The sequence below is a fragment of the Callospermophilus lateralis genome, chromosome 2 (assembly GCF_048772815.1).
Source record: "Callospermophilus lateralis isolate mCalLat2 chromosome 2, mCalLat2.hap1, whole genome shotgun sequence".
Lineage (NCBI taxonomy): Eukaryota > Metazoa > Chordata > Mammalia > Rodentia > Sciuridae > Callospermophilus > Callospermophilus lateralis.
In genome coordinates, this window is record NC_135306.1 from 107,802,041 (window position 1) to 107,821,993 (window position 19,953).

Below are 19,953 nucleotides of genomic sequence, written 5' to 3' on the forward strand. Positions count from 1 at the left end.
GTGTGCCGTGCTGTGTCTGCAGAGAGGCGCAGAGAGGACCAAAGAATTCTTCACCTTCCTTCTCCCTTCTGTTTGTTCGGCACACAAATGAAAGATTAAGGGCACAAGAGGGGAGGGGTGGGGCAGAAAGTGCTCACAAAGGAAGCTTCAAAATCCCCTATTTGGTGGGTACATGGGTGAACTCTGTGCCAAGCTGGAAGAGCCACCTGCCAGGGTCTCTCTGGGCCTCTTTTAGCTTTTATGAACCCCCATGAATCTTTAGGGGAAAAGCTTTCATAGCAAGAAAATAGGCAGATGGCAAATACCTGGGATCCCAGGTTCATGGCCTAGGAGGGACCTCAGGAGATCATCCAGGCAGTTTTTAGCACATGGAAAGACAAAGTTTTATTATTTACCCCATTTCACAGATGAGGAAATGGAGTCTCAACAAGCTTAAAGTAACAGAGCTGTTAAAGCATGAGTGTGAGTTGGGAAGGATCCTCAGAGAAAGACAAAAAACCCAGGTGTCCAGCCCCACTGTGCTTTGACTTCCCACTCCAGCATGACTCCATGGCTCCCAGCTCTCAACCTGGACCAATGTCTGCTGAGGACTCATCCAAAGCCTGACTTAGCTCCTGAGACTCAGCCACTTCCGGTCCCTCACAGTACCCAGGACTGTTCATCTCTACCTACCAGCTCCCCAAAAAGGAAGGGGCCACAGCTCTACAGTTGGAAGGATTTGGGTTAAATATGAAGAGAAACCTGTCATACAGAGTTTGGGCTAATGTGATCAAAAGAGAATAAAAGGTACAATGAATTCTTGGGGAGCCAAGAGTAAGATCCCTTTAAGCCAGCATGGTCATAATGCCCAATGCAATAAGAAGTCCAAGGCTCACTGTGAAGAGCAACTGTCCCCTCCACCTCTCTTCCCCCTAGCACCTGGTGGACACTGGATCAGCAATGACTGGTATTGCCTGGCCAGGCCCCCCAACCCAGGGAGCTAGGCATGGGCCCCCAGGGAGGCCACCCACTTCCCCACCTCAGTTGTGAACCAACAGCCTGGCCTTGCCGAGAGTGATTTGCATAGCTTTGGCAGCCCTGGATGTGAGTTTGCCTGGGGAGCAATTCTCTGGGCGAGGGAGGTGGAAGCAGGAACCCAGAACTGTTCAAGCAGGATTTTTCACTTCTGCCTGGTAAACAATGCAGACAGCATTCAGCAAGGAGGTTCGGCCTCTCCCACATCTGGACTATTCTCCTCTCAGCCGCTCTGCTCTCTGGTAGAACACAATAAGGTTTCCAGTGACTTTATGACCACTTGGAAACTTGCTGGCACTTCCTGGGATAGAGATTATTTTAAGTGCGAGGACCTTGGAAACACTCCTGAGCAGCCAGCCACCGGGGTAGGCCCAGGGACTTCCAGTGTGGTCATTTAATCCAGTTAAAACCAGACTTTTTTCCAGGGAACCTCCCCACACATTATGTCTACATTTTTTGGTACTTAAGATGCCTCCGGGGAACTGGGAAATATAGTCTAATGATCAGAGTTCTGTCCAGAGAACACATAGTAAATGGGGCTCTGGGATCACTTCAAAGGCTATTTTCTGCCACACTTAGAGCAGGCTTCAATTTCCCTTAAGTGTTAAAAAGTTTCTGTCCCCTTTCCTGCTGCTTCCTTCTTAGGGGTGAAAAAATATCCAGGAGGAACCTGAGGCCAGTCCTTGAAGTTGATCCTGAAGGACAGGGCACAGGAGGACTCAGATGGACTGCGGGAGCTGGGCTCAGGGGGACATGCCTGTAATCCCAGCTACTTGGGAGGCTGAGGCAGGAAGATAGCAGTTCTGAGGCCAGCCTGGGCAATTTATCGAGACCCTATCTCGAAATTAAAAACATAAAAAGATCTGAGGATGTAGCTCACAGGTAAAGCAGCCCTGAGTTCAACCCTTAGTGCTACAGAAAAAAATTAAATATGGACTATGGGAAGAGCATTGGTTTAGGAGACGCAAAATCTCATATGTGCCCAGGATAGACATCGCTAACTGAACTTGGCATCCCTTTCCTTTTCCTAAACTCAGTTTGATGCGATCACTACCAACAATCAGCCTTGGTTCTGCTGAAGACACCCATTTACTACCCTAGGACTGGATGATCTTTCTACTTCCCTCCAGACTATGACAGTCTGTAGATTTGGGGGTTTTCATGATTCAAAGCTTCTACTTCTCTAGCTTGAGGGACAGAACAGCAGGGTTCACATGATCATCCTCAGGACTTCCTTTTGTGACATGGCCTATTGCGTGTCCCCATGATTGTCCTCTTCATGCACATTCATAAGATGGAACCCAAAGTGGGTTCTCCATTCTCTTTCCACTGATTGCCTGGGGCCATGCCACAGGTAACAGGGGAGCTCTGCTGCACCCTTTTGCTAAAGAGAAGCCAGGTTACAGATTCCCACTGTAATTTTCCACAGTATTCTATGATAAAGGAAAGACTCCTCAGCAACTCGTCTTCTAATTTGATAGGAAATAGAATCTATATTTCTTCTCCATCTGAGCTATAGATGGGACTCTCTAGAGCTCCCATGCTCTGCCCCTGGATTGCCTGTTGGCCACATATTGATGCTGCAGTCATCATCACAGAGGCCCAAAATGGACAGCATGATGCGGGGGCTGGGTGGGAGGAACATCCTAGGGAGATGGCACTAGTCTTAGAAGGAGTCTAGAGAACCAGGTGTGGTGGCTCATGCCTGTAATCCCAATGACTAGGGAGGCTGAGGCAGGAGGATAGCAAGTTCCAGACTAGCCTTGGTAACTTAGAGAGATCCTGTCTCAAAATAAAAAGTAAAAAAGGGTTGGGGGTAAGGCTCAGTGGTTGAGCACCCTGGATTCAATCCTAAGTACCCATGCCCTGCAATTAAAAAAGAAAAAAAAGGGCTGAGATGTAGCTTACTAGTAGAGTGCTTACCTAGGTTTGTACTTGTGGAGTTTTGCACAAAAAAGTAAGTAATGAAGACAAACTTGAACTAGGATCAACATAAACAGCCCACAGGGGGTGATTTGACAGATTTGGGATGGATTCTGTGAGGTGACCACTTAGCTCTGGTAGAGTCTGTCACCAAAGCAAGCTTCCAACTTGAGTTCTGGACATGGATGGACATGACACTGTGCTGAACAGGAGTGAACTCATAGGCCACCTGCTCAGGAGACAGTCCATACTGCAAGCCGAGGCGCCTGAATTGGCTGTGAGGCACTGCATCCACCCTGTGAACACTTGGTTCTCCAGAGACAAATAATAATAAACAGCATTACTAAGGCGGCAGGCACAGCGCCAGGTACTTTACAAATTCCAGCTCATTCACGGCTGCCAGGTAGGTGCTCTTAATATCCCCATTTTATAGGTGAAAAAACTGAGCAGTGAGCCTTTAAATAATGACCCCAAGGTCAGAGTGGGCTACAGGAGCAGAGGAGTCCTTTCTAACACAGTAGAGAAGCCTAAGGGTGCAGCAATTCACATACTTCCAAGGGTCTAGCACATGCTAACCTCTGTGTAGAAAGGACGCCTGGAAGGGTTGCAGAGACCCTCAACTGCAGACTCTTCATCTGATGCCTAGACTCAGGCCTGAAGAGGGGAAGTGACCTAGGGAAGGTTGCAGGTGGGTGGTAAAGATGAGCCTAGATGTCTTCCCACCTCCTCAGTCCAACAAGAAAGTACTGAGATCATTTCTCCAATTAAAAACCTGAGATGACTAGTCTGTGTCACCAGAGGAAGGCTGGCCTGACCCCAGGACTAGAACTCACTCAGTGGTCCTTACCCTCGAGCTCAAATATCTTTAGGGCACTGAGAGTCTAAACTGCACCCAGGTGCAAGAGGGGCGACCCCAAGGATTCTCCTGCAAGGCAGAAGTCACACCACCCGTCTTGGAGTGGATTCCTCCCACCACCAGCAGGTCTCCAGGGACAGGTGGCATGGGCTGGCAGGGGAGCCAGCCAAGGGCACACCTCTCTTTGATAACTTTGAGCCCCGGAGCCCACGGAGCCCACGTTTGTCAGCTGGCTTAACCCCTTTTGTCCACACTTTCCTCCTCAAGAAAACCTTAATCATCCTCATTTGAATTTCAAATGACCTCTCCCCTCTCCCTCTCCCCACCCCAACAGGCTCTGAGGCAGGGATATGGAAATTCACCCTGCAGTATGGAAATCAGCGCCCTATGCAAATGGGGCACAGAGACCCCATCGTCATAGCAACCACCCGGTTTCCTTTCCTTTCTGCACCTCTCTGGGCTCCCAGGCTTAGATTTTTTTGTTCCTCTTCCCAGTTTGAGCAGGGGTAGAGGATGGACAAGCCCCCTACTGGGGGTTTTGCTGGAACTGACTGCAGGTAAGTGGGGCAACCTTAACTGGGTGCCCCTTTGGCCACCTGTTTGGGCTACCTCTCCAGTAAACCTGGACCAGGCACACCCAGATAAGACCAACTGCTGGTTTTGCCAGGCTGGGCTAACCAAACGACACATTAATGGTGTGTGTGCAGGCTCTGGAGTCTGGGGAACACAACAAAGCCCCAGACAAGGTGGCAGGACTTTGTTGGAGTCCATAGTAGGAGATGAAAGGAGCTCCATGGAACCTATATGTAAATGCCATGCAAATGAACACCTATTATTGTTTGAGTCAACAACTACTTGGGTGCTTTTTGGGAGATGTCTGCAGCCCTGTTTCCCAAACTCCCGGCTTGGCACAAAGGCCTGCCCTCCCTGAGTCTCCCTCCTGTCATCCTACTATGACCCTGCGTTCACCATGAGCTCACCAGTCCATGGAAAAACCCAGACAGGCACTTTAACTGCTGGTGGCCGAAGCCCCTGGACATAAAATCCAGCCACTGTTGAGAGCTTTGGTCATGCTCTGACCACACCCTGGCCTGCCCTGCCCTGGCCTACCCTGTTGTGCCCTGGCACTCATAAGAGGGGGACTGGGATGATTGCATGCAAGTTCCCTTCCAAGTATACTGAACTCTAAATTGGCCACTGTCCCCCAAAACCAAAGGCTGTGGAGAGTGCACATGAGAGGAAAACTGGGTGTCCTTTCTGTCCTTGTCCTTTCAGCTGCTTCTCCCCCTTGTACTGCCTGGATGGATGGGGGGCAACCTAGACAAGAATTCCCACAGGGGAGGGGTCTAAACACAGAGACCCACTAGCAAATGCTGACCTGAAGCGCCACCTCCCATCTCTCACACCCGTTGGAGGACCCAAGCCTGCCTTTGAGAGAACCTCATGGACCAGAAAAGAAAGACAGCCTGCAGGTGTGCCCCTGGGTTTGAGGTGGAGTTTTGAGGCGTGTGAGTTTGTGCATCCCTGTGTGTGTGCACGCACACTTGGGTGTGAGGCAGGACAAACTGTAACCGAATTTTAGCTGCCTGGGTTTGGGCTGCTTCTCAAGCCCCTAAGACTCATCCTAATTCAGGTGCTCAGCTCTCTTTAAATTCTTTGTGCTCTTACTCAGCACTTTCCCACACCAGGTGTTCGCTGCGCTAATTGTTTCTTGAGGAGGAGGGTGAACCCATTTACTCACAGCTTGGGCTGGCAATTTTGGGGGCCTTAGTGAAGGAGTAAAGCCCTGGGAGCTGCAGTGGCCTGAGTCTCTGGACACTGCTCAGTGTCCAGCCTCCGGGTGTGCTGTGTTAGGGGGCGGGGATGTCACTCCTCCAAGTCAGCAAAGGACCCACTGGAGCCTCCCTCTCCTGCTGGGCCCCCATCATCACCTCCAATCATCTCTAGAGCAGGAGAAAGGCCAAGGAGGTCGCTTGGGTCAGATGTAGCCATTGCTCATGGGATGTCAAAGGAAGGGACAGACTTATATGAATGCAAACTCCTCTAAAGTAGCACACCTCCAAGTGTGGCCTAACCACCAAGGCGGGTCTGCAGGCTGTTTGTTAAGGTCCCGAGTCAGACACATGCAAACAGAGTAAGAATGTAGAGACCTAATCACACGCAGGCAGGTGATTATAGGGTCTCCCTGTTGAACTCGCTACACACCAGTTTGGGTGCTGTTGAAAGTGCGTGGCGGGTAACGAGTTTCACACTAATCACGCACCATGGGGTTGGGTGCTGGTCTCCAACAGACTGGAAGTGAAAAGAACTGTCCTCCACCGAGACTGAAGTGGGAGTGACCACTGAGGGCCCGAGGGGAACCCCAATGGTAAAAGAAGGCCCATGGATGATGGCCCATCATCTCCCTCACCTATGTACCCTCTTAAGTTGGAAAGAAAAGGGAGTCGATGTTCTTCTGGGGACTGCAGAGGTGGCAGCTGGGGTCACAGGGGGTATTTCCTTAAAAAGACCTCCAAGGAGAAGACAGAATGGCATTGGGTAGGACTGCCCAGCCACTCATGGCTTATCTGAGCAGTATGATCCTGTCCTGTCTACCCTGTGGGTTGGGGTGGGAATCCATGGATGACAAAGTTCCTGTGGTTGGAAGTCATGACACAGGTGTGAGCTGCCATTGTGACCATTTTACTTGCTAAGGTTCTCTGTGTCTTAGAGCTGGGCACTTCCTGGCACCATGGGCCACTCTCTTGAGATCTCCAACATACAGAGCCACAGTCTGAAGTGAGTGAATCACTACCTTTTAATTTCCCTGTCACTGAAATTGGAAGCAAGGCAGGATGCAAGCCACTCTGGTTTTAGTAGGCCAAAACAAAAGACAATGTGTGTATGTTGCAGCATGGGGATCTTAGGTGAGAGATAAGAAAGAACTTCCAGGCACTAAGGATTGTATCATATAAGAATAGGTAGCCTTGGCTGAGCATGATGGTGCACGTCTGCAATCCCAGCTCCTTGGGAGGCTGAGACAGGAGGATCTCAAGTTCAAGGTCAGTTGGGGCAATTTAGTGAGACCTTGTCTCAAAACAAAACTTGAAAAAAGGGTTGGGGGACACAGGTCAGTGAGAAAGCACTTGCCTAGCATATGTGAGACCCTGGAAAATCCCTAGTACTGGGGCGGGGGCGGAAAGTAGCCAAGAGAAATTGTGGAGGCTTGGCTTTTCTTAAGGGATGAAAGATAGATGAGAAAAAAGAAATCTCTAGAAGAGAAGATGCTCTCATTTTTCAAGGACGGACAAGATATCCTTCCAGAATCTTTATATCCCCAGGAATCCATTATTAATTCCCCTCAAGATCTGGAGGCTGCGGCTTCATTCTGCCCTTCCAGAGAGGAGAGGGATGGTGCAGGCAACCGCCTTGCCCGTCTTTTCATTTTATTCCCATCTACTTACTTTATCCCCCAATTACTATGAGGAAACTCAAGTCTTGGGCACTCATTGACAGAGCTTCACTTTGTCCCCTGAATTTTTCAGATAATTATTATTTTTTTTGGTGGGGGGCAATGCTGGGGATTGAACCCAGGGGCACTTAACCACTGAGCTACATCCCTCAGCCCTTTTTATTCTGAGACAGGGTCTTGCTAAGTTGCTTAGGGCCTCACTAATTTGCTGAGGTTGGCCTTGAACTTGCAATCCTCTTGTCTCAGCCTCCAGAGTTGCTGGGATTACAGGTGTGTGCTACCACACCCAGGTTCCAATAATTATTGATGTAATAATGGATTGTCTTTAAATGGTGGTGTACTCTTTTCAAAGTGCTCTCATACCCAGTCTGTCATTTCATCATAAAAAGGGAAGACGCACAAGTGCACGTGCCTGCAGGCGCTCACACACGAGCCTCATTTAGAAACACTGTCAACAGGAGACTTCACTAGGCCTTCTCCTGAGTCTCACCAGTCCCTCAAGTTCTTCCTTGATATCTTCTGTCCTCTCTGCCATTGAAAGACTAGTTTTAGGGCTGGGGATGTGTCTAAAGGTAAAGCGCTTGCCTGGCCCTGGGTTCCGAGTTTTATTAACATCTGGATGAAAACCACACTCATCTTAGAGTCATCTGCCTGGTCCTACCCAGGACTTCACCTCTTGGTTGCAATCCTCAGTTTATTTTCTTGGGAACTCAGGAGAGTAGAGACCCTGAGACCCAGGAATGAGCTGACCCTTAACTGAGAGTGCTGTTCAGTCAGTCTTCAGTCAGTCACCCACTCTTTCTCCGGAACCTTAGGAGAGACTTGCTAATTTTCTGTGCCCCCCATGGTGCGTCCCTGTAAAACCACATCCCTCCTGCTTAAAACCACACTGGAAGTTCCAAGAGTCAGGCCATAAGACTTTCTGCAAAAGGATCCCCATGCTGTTGACTCTCCTTGGTGTCCCTTCTGCACTGGGGACTGATGGTTGTCATTCTACCTCAGGAGAACTGAGGTCAGGAAGGAAGGGCAAGAGGCAGGGCTAAATGACAAAGTCCGGCCCCTTCCTCACCTTTAGTGTCCCCTTTCTTCTCCTGGGCTCCCCTCTTGGAGCTCCTCTTTACCCAGCAGGACAAGGGTACCAGGGCACTGGCTCCTGGGCCACCTGGATTTGGAACCCCACTGCACTCCCTCTGTCAAATGACACTGAGCCTGCAGAGGGGTGAGGGGCTAGGACCCTGATGCGGGGTGGGGAGACCAGGAGGGAGAAGAGAAGGAAAATGTTCTCTCCTGGGCTAGATCTTCAACCTCCACAGTTCAGAGAAGGAGGCAGCTGGCCCCAGTCCTTCTCCTCTCCTCTCCAGCAAGCAGGGAGCTTTAGTTCAAACAGCTTCTGCTACTTGGACTAGATCAGTCTACCTACAGGTGACCTGGGTCCCCTCCAGCCCTGACACCCTCCACCATTTTGGCATCCACCCTGATCTTCTTGTGTTTGAGGCTAGATGTGATCCTTTAACATCCTCTGTTCTTGGCTCCCAGTGCTGGTCCCCAGTCTTCCCAGCACCACCTTTAGGAAAAAAGTGACTAGAAAGATCCAGGCTTCATTCTCTCATCTTCCACTTCAGGGTCCTTGGAAATATCAGCTAATCCTCTTTCTCACTGCCAGCCTCCATTTCCTCTCCTGCAAAGTGGGATAATAACACCTACTCTCAGAGAGCCGTTGTAAGGGCCAGATGCATGATGCGTTTGGGAATGCGCTCACCGACACAAGTTGTCGCCATCATCCAAGCAGTCATGAATCCCTGCACTTGGCCAATTGCTCCTTGAGGACAGGGACTCCTCCTCATCTTTCTGAGCCCAGGGTCTGACCCAGAGTGGTGCTCCATAGATGGTAAAGGGACTGCCAGTTAGGTCAGAGAACAGGATTGGAGCCTACCCACAGCAAAACGGCTGGAGACACTGGAGGAGATCATAAGAGGAGGAGGAGGAGGAGGAGGAGGAGGAGGAGGAGGAGGAGGAGGAGGAGGAAAGAAGGGAACCAACAGGGAGTGGCTGAGGGAAACCATGGGAGAGCTCAATACTTGGGAAACTACACACCAACACGAGACGTGCACATGATGGATGGGAGAAAGTTCTGAGGAGCAGAGCCGTGCACGCAGCTTTTACAATTCAGCCCTTAGAGACGATCGAGTCCAAACCCCTCCTTTATAGAAAAGAAAATAAAAGTCCACATGGGAAACACTTCCCAAATTGTACCCAGGGAGTTCACAGCACAGCCAAGAGAAGAACCTGGCAGAATCACAAAGGCCTGAATTAGGTTCCTGGTTATAAGCTGTGCAACCCCAGGCAAGTTGGTTTCTCACACTTGGCCACCATTTCCTCATCAGTGAAAAAGGAGACAATAATGCCTCTGTCTCCTAGGCTTATTGTGAGAATTAAATGAGATGATGCACATAAGATTGCCCACATGTGCCCAGTCTGGGAAGCAGGCTCTGCAAATGTCACTGTTTTTTCCCCTTGCTCCTGAGTTCTTCATGTTTTCTCTTGTATTCGAGACTAGATGTGAGAAGTGGGATTAAAAAGTCACAGGGTGAGCTGGATCCATGCTTGGGGACTGTCAGTTTCAGCCTGGGGGATTTTGAAATGTGAGTAAGGCTATATTCTTTTCAAGTCCTTAATTGAAAATAGATAAATATTGTCAGCTCCAAAAGTGAAGGAGAAGTAGTAACAGGTGGGCAGATATTAGGAAGGACAGAAAAGTTAATAGTTGAGCAACGTAGAAAGAACTTAACTTCTCTCTTCTGTATGTGTGTCTGGGGAGTGTGGTGAGGACAAGGGTTCTGGAACCTCTGCCTGGTTCCTAGTGTTGCCTAAGTTCTTGGGCAATTTATTCTCTTCTGTGTTGGAGGAGAAGGGAGGATGAACTGTCTTGCCAGGTCCCCACCAACTGGGAGGTCTGTGTTGGGCCTGAGAACTCTCTCCTTAGCACTCCTAGCCAATATGGGAATTTCGTTTCATTTTTGTAGCTCCCACTCCTAGTGCCCCTTGGGGATTTCACACAACCCTGGGGTGCTCTCATGGAACATGGGCTTTCTAGGTCATCTTTGTTTATAGTTCCTTTAAAACCCAGAGACAAACCACCCATTAATTCATGCACTGCTGGGAAGGCGAATGTGTCTTTTAAAAATTCAAAGGAAGCCATTAAACCAAGTTGGTAACCATTGTAACTCATAATAAGCTTTCCTCTGTTAAAAAAAAAAAAAATGAGTCAGAGTGACTTTCCAGGAAGTTTGGTTACTGTAATTAGCTACTTCTTTTTTCTTGCCCTTAAAAACATACAGTAATTTGAGAATCACCTAGGCATTGATGCTACCAGCCAGGAGCTGAGCCCTGAAGGAAAATGTGGAGGGGCGTCATAAAGCTGTAGCCCACACAAAAGTTGCAGGCATCGCTATTTCTTTTCAGTTGAGAAGGAACCACACAGAAAGGGTGAGTGAACAAAACCAATCCATGAGGAGGATCCACTTACTGTGAGTGAAGGGGAACAGGGCACCCCAGCCACTTGTGTTCCAAGAGCACTTGGCAGTGATGCCCAATCTGTATATTATAAAATCGTAGCATCTTAATGAGGCCATTAGAAGCAATAATGATCACAGCTGCCCTGCACCAAGCCTATGCTAAGGGCTTTAGATATCATCTCGAGTAACTCTCAGCCCACTCTCTAAGACGAGCATTAATCTTCCCTCTTTACAGAAGAGAAAAGGATAAATGATTAGGTCACATAGCCAGTAAGCAGCAGAGATGCACATTTCTCCAAGATCTGTTTGATTCTAAATCCATACTTTTCAAAGCTCATCTGTTCCTGCCTCCTAAGAAGGCACAGTGGCTGGTCTGAAGTCACATGGTACCTTGGCAGTATCCCTTGACGGTATTCAGATTCTGTGGGTCCTAACCTATGTCTGGATTCTTTCTTCCTTAACTACTTTGTGCATAACTCCCACTGTCTCAGGAAGTCAGAATTTGTTCAGATGGTCTGTAACACGTTAACCTTCCTAAGCTCCTCCCAGGATTGGATCCCCACCACTTTTCTGGCTCACCTTCCAGGGTTCTGTGCAACTCGTTCTTACTCTTAGTACTAGTCCCCTAACTTGCTCAGGGTAATTGATGGCAAAGCCCCTGTGCCAGTGTTAAGTGTGGTCTTTACCTACATGGACACTTGCTTAGACGTGTCCCAGGTAATAGGGCCCAGGTGAAAAGAGTTGGCTCTGGCCAGCCTGCTTCCAGGAAAGAGCAACCCAAATTCCTCAGGATCGTGGCTCCTGAGCTGATTTTTCTCCAAGGGAAGAGTGTCAGTGTGGGCACTATGCCCATCACTCTCCAGCTGAACTGATCTCAGATTCTTGAGATTAAAAGAAAATTTCTTCTCAACTGGGAAGAACAGGTGCTCTCCACCACAGATCTTAGTAAACCATACCCAGCTAATAAAGCCATTGAAAAATGGGTGCCACTATCCTCAGTCCAGCTGTTCTTCCATACCAAGCAAATAGAAAGACTGGAACCAGGCGGGCTAGCTCATGCCTGCATTCCCAACCACTTGGGAGACTGAGGCAGGAGGATTGCAAGTTCGAGGTCAGCCTGGGCAACTTAGTGAGACCCTCAGCAATTCAGAGAGAGACCTATCTCAGAATAAAAAGTAAAAAGAACTGGGGATGTAGCTCAGTGGTAAACTTCCCCTGGGTTTAATCCCCAATCCCCAGTACATACCCCAGATTGTAGCTACCTGTAGTTATATGTGTACTGCATGCAAGTAGACACTATTTCAATAATAATTTGGGGAACACAAAAGCTTATGGAAAATGCCTCTTGCAGATGAACCTCCAAGGCTTCCCAACTATCTTGTCTCTGATCCCAGATCTTTCAGCTTCAAGAGTGGAACTAGAGTATTCCAGAAGACTTGAAAAAGACTTTAGCTTTAGGGGACATTGATTCTCTTCTAATTTCTATGTTTCTAATGATCCAGATGAAAGGCTAATTGAGGTCTTGTTGGGATGCCATTAAAATTATTTGGTGGAGTTACAATTTCTACTTATCTTTCTGTAAATTCTCCTTAATTACATAGAGTTTTCAAACCAAAGCTTGGGTTATGGAGGGAAAAGGAAGAGAGCTGTGAAACTTTCTTCCCAATCTTTTCTGTCTCCTTTCTTTTCTACATAAAGTAAAATTATCTTTAGGTATCAAGTCCTCCTCTCTGAGCCTATTTACCATCCACACACACTTTATTTGGAAGGGAACATTTGTGCATGGGCTTCTTTGATTAGTTTCTTAAGGACTGTTAAGCTGGGTGTGATGGTGCATGCCTGTAATCCCAGCAATTTAGGAGGCTGAGACAGGAAGATCACAAGTTTAGGGTCAGGTTGGGCAATTTAGGAAGACCCTGTCTCTAAATAAATAAATACATAAATAATAAAGGGCTGGGGATGTAGCTCAGTGGTAAAGCACTCCTGGGTTCAATCTCCAGTACCAATACGTACAAATACAAATGCATAAAGAAATAAGTACTATTGAGAAATATGGGGCTAAAAGATCCTGGTTCCATCTACCAAAAGAAGTCTCTACCTTAAGTTAGTCAGTGGCAACTGGAAACACAGCCTGCTGCTTCTAGCCATGTTCGACTGGCATCCCAAAATGAATCACAGGTCTGAGGGTCTAGCTTAGCGGTACAGCACTTGCCTAGCATGTGCAAGGCCCCTGACACCCATCCCCAACACTGAAAAAGGGAATTGCCCTCCTAACTTTTTTGATTTGGTTTTGTTTTATTAAGAATCTGGCTCTTTCCTGGCTTCATTACAGAGGTTTGTTCCAGTGAGACAGTATCTGTTATTCCAAAGCTCCAGGGTCCCATTTCAGTTCACAGAGAATCTCCTTGCTTTCTAAGACTGGATGAAAGACCAAGCAAGAACAGACATTACCCTGCTGGACATTTTCCAATAACTTCCTCCCATACTCTGCTTGCCTGTTCCATCCCCAGAAGAGAAGCCCCTTACCTTGCTCCACGTGGCTGAGAGCACCTCGAGCGTCAGTGGAATCTGCTACATCCCCACTCATCTTGATATCTGCAGAGAAAACACAACTGATTTTAATAACAGGTCACAATTTTTCTTGCTATGACATATGTGGCTTTAACTAAACAGCAAAGATGAATGTGTAATTACAACAACCATCAGACTTTCAAATTCCTGATTCCCGAACATACAATCATTAGAATATTCATAAGCTTAGGGGCACAAATCCCCTCCTCCCGTGCCTGCCTCCTCTCCTTGTCTTCCTCCCCCTCTCCATTGCTACTGCAGGGTCTCACCTTTTGCATCATTGCCACTTCCTTCTACCACCAAGACTCATTTGGCAAAAATGTAACAAGGGGAGGGGCATTGAGGTAGGGTGCGGAGCCCTTCCCATTCCCAACCTTCATTTTCTTTGGGATTTGGGAGATTTGTTTTATTTCTTTAAAGTAGCACCAGAAATCTTTCTCCTCCCTGCCCTGCTCTACCCAGGACGGTACCTGTGAACCAAAGTTTACCCTTCTCATCTTAGGTCCCCAGTTCTCTGCCTAACTCAGAGATCAGTGCACCCTCTAGGGATCAAACCCTAGCTCCTGTGTCACTCGTGTTGAAGATCCTGTTCTTTGGAGACCCTTACCTTCTCTTCTACTCCTTCAACTTGCTCAGTGAGAAAGGGGTGGCAGTGTGTCACTGCCCTGCTGAGAAAACATACCTACACGGGGCCCCATTATCAGCCCCCCAAGCCTGGCTGGTCTGGCTTCTCCCGCCCTGCTTCATTTTAATAAATTAAACATTTACCCATAACAGTCAGCTGCCACCACCTATGAGGCCCCTAAGTCTCCTCCCGGGTCAGCAGAGGCAAGGAAAGAGGCAACTTTGAACTAACTCTCTGGACTCCTCTCCTTATTAAACCACCCAAATACTGAAGCTATTAAAGACAGAAGAATATTTTATTCAAATCAGGGTGACCCCCCCCCCTTTCACCCTCACCCTCTTCTCTAGGGCAGCACTTTAACTCTTTCAAACCTGATAGTCTTGGTGAGCCAATTTGCATAGTCGGCTCCCCAGCCAATCCCACTCAAGAAGGCAGCCTTAATTTGCATCAGGTAATCAGACAGTTGGCAGTCTGGATGTCTGAGGTCTGGAGATGATCAGAATGATGGGAAAGGCTGGACTTCTGCCTCGGGAAAAGAGGGGAGAAAGCCTATGTTTTTAAAGGGCAGTGATTGTGTGTGGCTCTGGCAGAGATTTACACCTGCTGGTGTGACTGAGGTACCAAGCACGATGGGAAGAAGGGGAGTCAAGAACACTCCAGGAGTCAGGGGAGGAACTAAGATGACCCTAGGTGTTCTATGAGACCTGTCAATTGAATGAGAACTCCTTGGTAAATACTTGGTGCTCCGTGAAGCCCTCCCCAGACATTGGGGCTGCACTTAGTGAAGACTCTGTAACCATATGGACCTCCTGGGCATTGCATCTGGACATTTGTTGAGCCTGACTTCAGTCCTTCCTGCTTCGATTTCAAGCTGTACTGTCTGCCATGTGTGAGCATGCAGAATGATCAGTGTGAGCCACCTGAACATATTTGCAAAGGGCCTCTGTGGTTGCTCGCTTCTGATCCAGTGGAGAAGTGGGCTTCACTTTTTTCCCCCACCTCTGCAATGCTGGTGATCCCTGGAACCTGGGCATTGCCCAACACAGACCTGAGCTCACACTGCACTGAGGGGATTCTTCAACAGGGTTGAGAAAACCCCACAATCAGAGACTGCCTGGAAGGCACAGGGTGGAAGTTCTCTCCCTCTGCTGGTTTTAACCTGCTTCAGTAGAGCTGGGAGTCAGAGCAGGAATCTGGGCATCAGACAAATCTGGGTTTAATCCCTGGCCCATAATTCATTAGCTGGGGGACTCTAGACACATATGTGAATGACAATTTTCTCATTTAAATAAAAAAAAAAAGGGGATAATGAAAAATACCTCCCAGGGTTATTGTGAGAATTAAACGAAATAATGAATAAAAACAAAGTAAGCACCTAATAAATACACTAATCCAACAGACACCGACTTAGACATCCTCCGACTTAGCCCTTCCTCTCTGGCCTCCTTGTCCTGCCCCTCTCTCAGCTTCCTTCCCATTATCAGAAACAGCTTTGGTTTTCTGTCTTGGCAACTTTGTAACTTATTCTTGACCTAAGGAACATTAAAATCCTCCAAATTCTGGCTTCATAGGAGAAGTGTTCAAGGGGACAGGAAAAGGTTGAGAGGCAGGGAAGCCGGGGTGATGATCAGAGTCTCTGAATCAACTTATTTCAAACTCCTGCCTTTAAAAGGAAACTCTTTGAGCTAAGCCAGAATATTATACTTGTAACCCAAACTCTTCCAACACCCATTCCCTACATCACTTTTAAGTATACCCATTTCTCATTCATCTTTTAAGTTAGCTTGAACTTTAGTTTTCATTATGTCTAAAGGTCAGTTTTGAAGGCATCAGAAGACCCTCCACTCCGCCAGGGCTCTGCAACATCATAGTACTTTAGGCTTGGACAGGGATTTGAGTCTGCTTGGAAGGACAAGGCAAGATGACCTGTCAAACCTCTCCTTCAGTCCCATAGGATGCTAAGATACCCAGAACCTGTTCTTGTTGGGTAGGAGGCTGAGGCTGATGGGTGGGACAAGCGCTTGGGTCTCAGCCTAAAAATGGGCCAACACCGAAACTCGCTGGGACGCTTAACCCTTCACCTGTTGAACAGCACTTGCCAGGAGGCAGTGAGAGAGGTGTGGGGTGGGGCCAGGATTCTCTGTGTTCTTATCTCAGCCCTACTGAGTAGGCTCCTTGCCATCACTCCCTTCCCTGGGGAGGCTCAGCTGTGCTGTGCAAGAGCCCAGACCCTCATCTGCCTTAGCCAGCACCATCACGCCCGAAAGCTGCCCTGACCTCCCTGAGCTGTGGCCTGGGCAGGAGAAGCCCCTCCTTAAAATCTGTGAATGGGAAGGGAAGCCCCAGAGGCATTCTTCCCCCAGGTTGCTGGCTGTTAACAGGCTGAGTGACCACAGTGCCCAGAAAACCTCCTGGGACAAGGTTACTCTAGGAAAGAGAGCCCAACATGTCTCATTGGTACCCATTTTCATGTCATCTTCTACCTGGATCCTCCCTCATAAGCTGTTGGGAGTGCTTCTACCAGGGAAATTTTAAGGAACCTGCCAGTTCCACTTCTGAGCTAGCCAAAGCCTCAACTCTCCCCTGGAGGAGATTCCTTCTCTCTTCTTTTCCCTCCCATAATCAGGCCATATGACCCACATGTCATTCCTGAGTTCTAACTGACTTTGAGATGCTCAGCCCCTCTTTCCCAACCCTGATGGTGAATAGCTCACAGACAGAAGCGCAGAAACAGACACACACCCTGGAGCTAACCAGGTATTCCCCCTCTGCTGGATTCGCACCATGTCTCCCTGTCCTTCCCTCCATAGCTGACTGGCTGGTCTCACAGCCTGTTTTTGGCCTAAGAGTGGGGTGCCCCTCCTTGGCTGGGAGCCCCTGTGTCTGGTGGCCTCTTGCCTACTCAGGTCTTAGTGTTCCTATATGAGAGATACTTTGTAAAGGTACAAAGTGCTAAAGCTCCAAGCAAACCTGAGTCATGGCTTGCACACAGGTTATCAGAGAAAGAAGACAGCACTGACTCAGGGGCTACAGAGCTAGTGGAGCTGTGTGAACCGACCAGGGGGCAGGCTATGCCCTCACCTGTGTGCTCTTATTCTGCTTCCTTCCCCCATCTAAAGTGTCCTAGTAAATCAATCAAGGAGGAGTTCCCAGGCCCGAGGACTAGCAATTCACAAGGGAAGTCCTTTTTATCAAGGATCACCAGGATACTGGATCATTATGGTGGGGAAAACATGGTACTCAAGAGAGACCAATTTTCTACAAAGAGAATCCTAAAGAACCTTAGAGAGGGGCCCATAATATGACAATGCATAGAGGGAAGAGGGACCCCCACATGCACAGCAGGGCCCATTCAGAAAGGCCCTACAAAGATGACCTTGAACTGAAAAATCCACCCAGAAAACCCAATCAAAAACTGCACCGAAAGTTTCAAATTGAGGGACCCATTGGAGATGCCCTGAAGGGAAACCAGATAGCTCAGAAGAGCCAAGACTAAGAACTGTTACAGGGTGGCCCAACAGCCCTGAGGGGAGATGGACTGAAAAATGAGCAGCCAGTGACCATAGAGAGATGAACCTGCCCCAAGGAGGAGGACATCTTTGTGCCTGGCATCCTGGCCATCAGGAGAAGGGGGTGAAGCTGTTGTCTGGGAAGCATCAGCCCAGAGCTGGCTCCAGGGGAAGCCATGGGGGCTTGGGCCTCTCTTCCACCTCACTTCCTCTCTCGCCATCTATTAGACACTCTTAAGCCCCTAGGCTGCTTCCCTACCAGGTCCCAGCTTCCCACCTCCTTCCATTTCCCCAGAGCAGGAGCTTCCAGTAGATGAGGAGGTGGAAAACCCCCAGGAAGTCTCTGATCTTGGTCCTGAAGAACTCCCCACCCGCTCCAGGGGCCCACCTTTGTAGGAGTCTTGTTCCTATTTGAACCCTGGCCTTCTCAGCAGGAAGCAGAAGAAGCTGTCTAGGGGATCTGCTCCAGGCACCCCCCACCCCCGAGGTCGAAACCACAGGGTCTGGAAAGAGACTTTCCTCGGCTACTGGATGACACCCAGCTGGATGGTTCATTCAGTCTCACCTAGGCCTTCCTGGCACGTCCTGGGGAGCCACTGAATATCAACACCTCTCTGCCAGCCAGCCTTTCACTCAGGCCTGCTGGGAAACAGTGCTTGAGGAAGTGAGCTCCCCAGCTCCCCAGCTCCCCTGAGTATCCACTGCCACTTGTTTTCAGGATTGGTAGGACCCAGGAAGGGCCTTCAGCCTGCTCTTTTCCTTAGGGTGGGTCAGGAGTTGCCTCCTCCTCCTCACTGTTCTTCGAGAAAGGAGTGCAAGCAAAAAACGAAACCCTTAGCAACCCTGAAATTCTAAATAAAGATCACTTGGTCCTGGCCACTTCGAGATAAGGTGCTGGGTTTGAAGTGACCAAGCCAAGTACAGATTTCTCCCACAACCCCTACCCCCCACCTCCAGTACTGGAGACAGAACCCATGGGCACTTTACCACTGAGCTACATCCACAGTCCTTTCTTTTTATTGTATTTTATTTTGAGACAGGGTCTCACTAAGTTGCCAAGGTGGGCCTCGAACTGGTGATCCTCCTGCCACACTCTCAGTAGTCGCTGAGATTACAGGTATGCACCACAGCACCTGGCAAGTCAGACAGTTTTCTTCACTTTGTTATTTGCTCACCCCTCACCCCCAAGCCCAACCCACTGTCCCAGCATAGCAGCAGACGGAGGGATCAGAAGGGTAAATGGAGAGATCATGGTTCACTCTATGCCCATGTTCATTCACTCAGGGAAATTGGACTTCTGGCAATGGTTTTCCATGTCCTGTGTGCCCAGCTTCAGGAAAGGAGGTCAGGGGACATGGGACCCAGAGGATGTAAATGTCACCACCCCCTTTGGCACACAGGCCCATCATGCACCTAGCCTAGAGCACAGCAAAGACCTGCAGAGCATGTGAGTGGGCACACCTCCCACACATGCAGACACACCTGGAATGCATGTGCAAGTATTTTCAGTCCCCACAACATTCCACTTCTAGGGTCTGCTCCACCACGTCTTCCAAGACACATGGGGACAGGTAAATATTCCTCGGAGACACACACACAGATACATGCTTGCACAAGCCCTAATCAATACACGTGCAGAATGGCACCTGCCCCGAGGTGTGCCTCTATAATTGCCCCACCCCACCCACTTCTTCTAAGCCTCCCCCAACAAATGCCCACTTTGCCTCCATTTCACATAGATGCCCGGACACCAAAGGTGTAGCATGTGGATACACGTATTTTCTTCACTTATACACTCCCAGGTCCACACCCCTGGCTGAGGGAGCGAACCACCCATCTCCTGCCACATCATGGGACTATAGCAATTCAGCACACCCAAGTTCCTTGCAATGCCGGCTCCCCAGGTCTGGGGCTTCAGGAGTGCCCCACGCCCTCACCCTCTTTCTTTTCCAAGGTTCCTTATCCCAGACTTATTCCCTTTAGTTCCCCAGACAGCAACCCACTCCCGCCCCAAGACGACCCGCTATCCACACTGCCCTCTCCTGGCCGCTGGGGAATAAGTCCCCCTCCCGCCCGCGTCGCCCCCTGGTGTCCCTCTCCTTCACCCCTTTCCGCGCGCAGTGACACCTGTCAGAACTCCCTCCGCCCCTCACCTGGGTGCGCGGACTCCAGATTCACCATCCTGCCCCAGGCGGGGCCAAAGCCAGTGCCTCCCCAGGCCCCTCGCGTCTGCCCCAGCCGGGCTCCCTGGGAAGCCAGGGTCTCCTTCCTCCCGCCCCCGGCCGCCGCTGCCGCGGGAGCCGCTGCCGGAGCCCGTCGCTACAGCCGTCGCGCGCTCCGCTGCTCCGGCCCGGCCAGCACTCGGCGCGGCCAGGATTGCCACACTCCCCAGGTGAGCACGCGGCGCGGGGCGGGGGCCGCTGGCCACGCCCCCTGGCAGGCCCCCGCGCCTGGCCTTGGGCCTATGCAAAGCAGCATTTGCATACGGG

At 49.5% G+C, this 19,953-nt stretch overlaps 1 protein-coding gene across 1 annotated transcript in view; it reads right to left on the bottom strand.

Moving 5' to 3' along the window:
- Pou2f3 (POU class 2 homeobox 3) overlaps nucleotides 1–19,645 on the bottom strand; it is a 79,426-nt gene extending 59,781 nt beyond the window's left edge. Inside the window, exons 1-2 of the mRNA XM_076843683.2 lie at nucleotides 19,618–19,645; nucleotides 13,286–13,354 (exon numbers count right to left, since the gene is read on the bottom strand). Coding sequence (XP_076699798.1) covers nucleotides 13,286–13,354; nucleotides 19,618–19,645 — 97 coding nt within the window. The remainder of the gene's footprint in view (nucleotides 1–13,285; nucleotides 13,355–19,617) is intronic.
- Nucleotides 19,646–19,953: the final 308 nt, after the last annotated feature.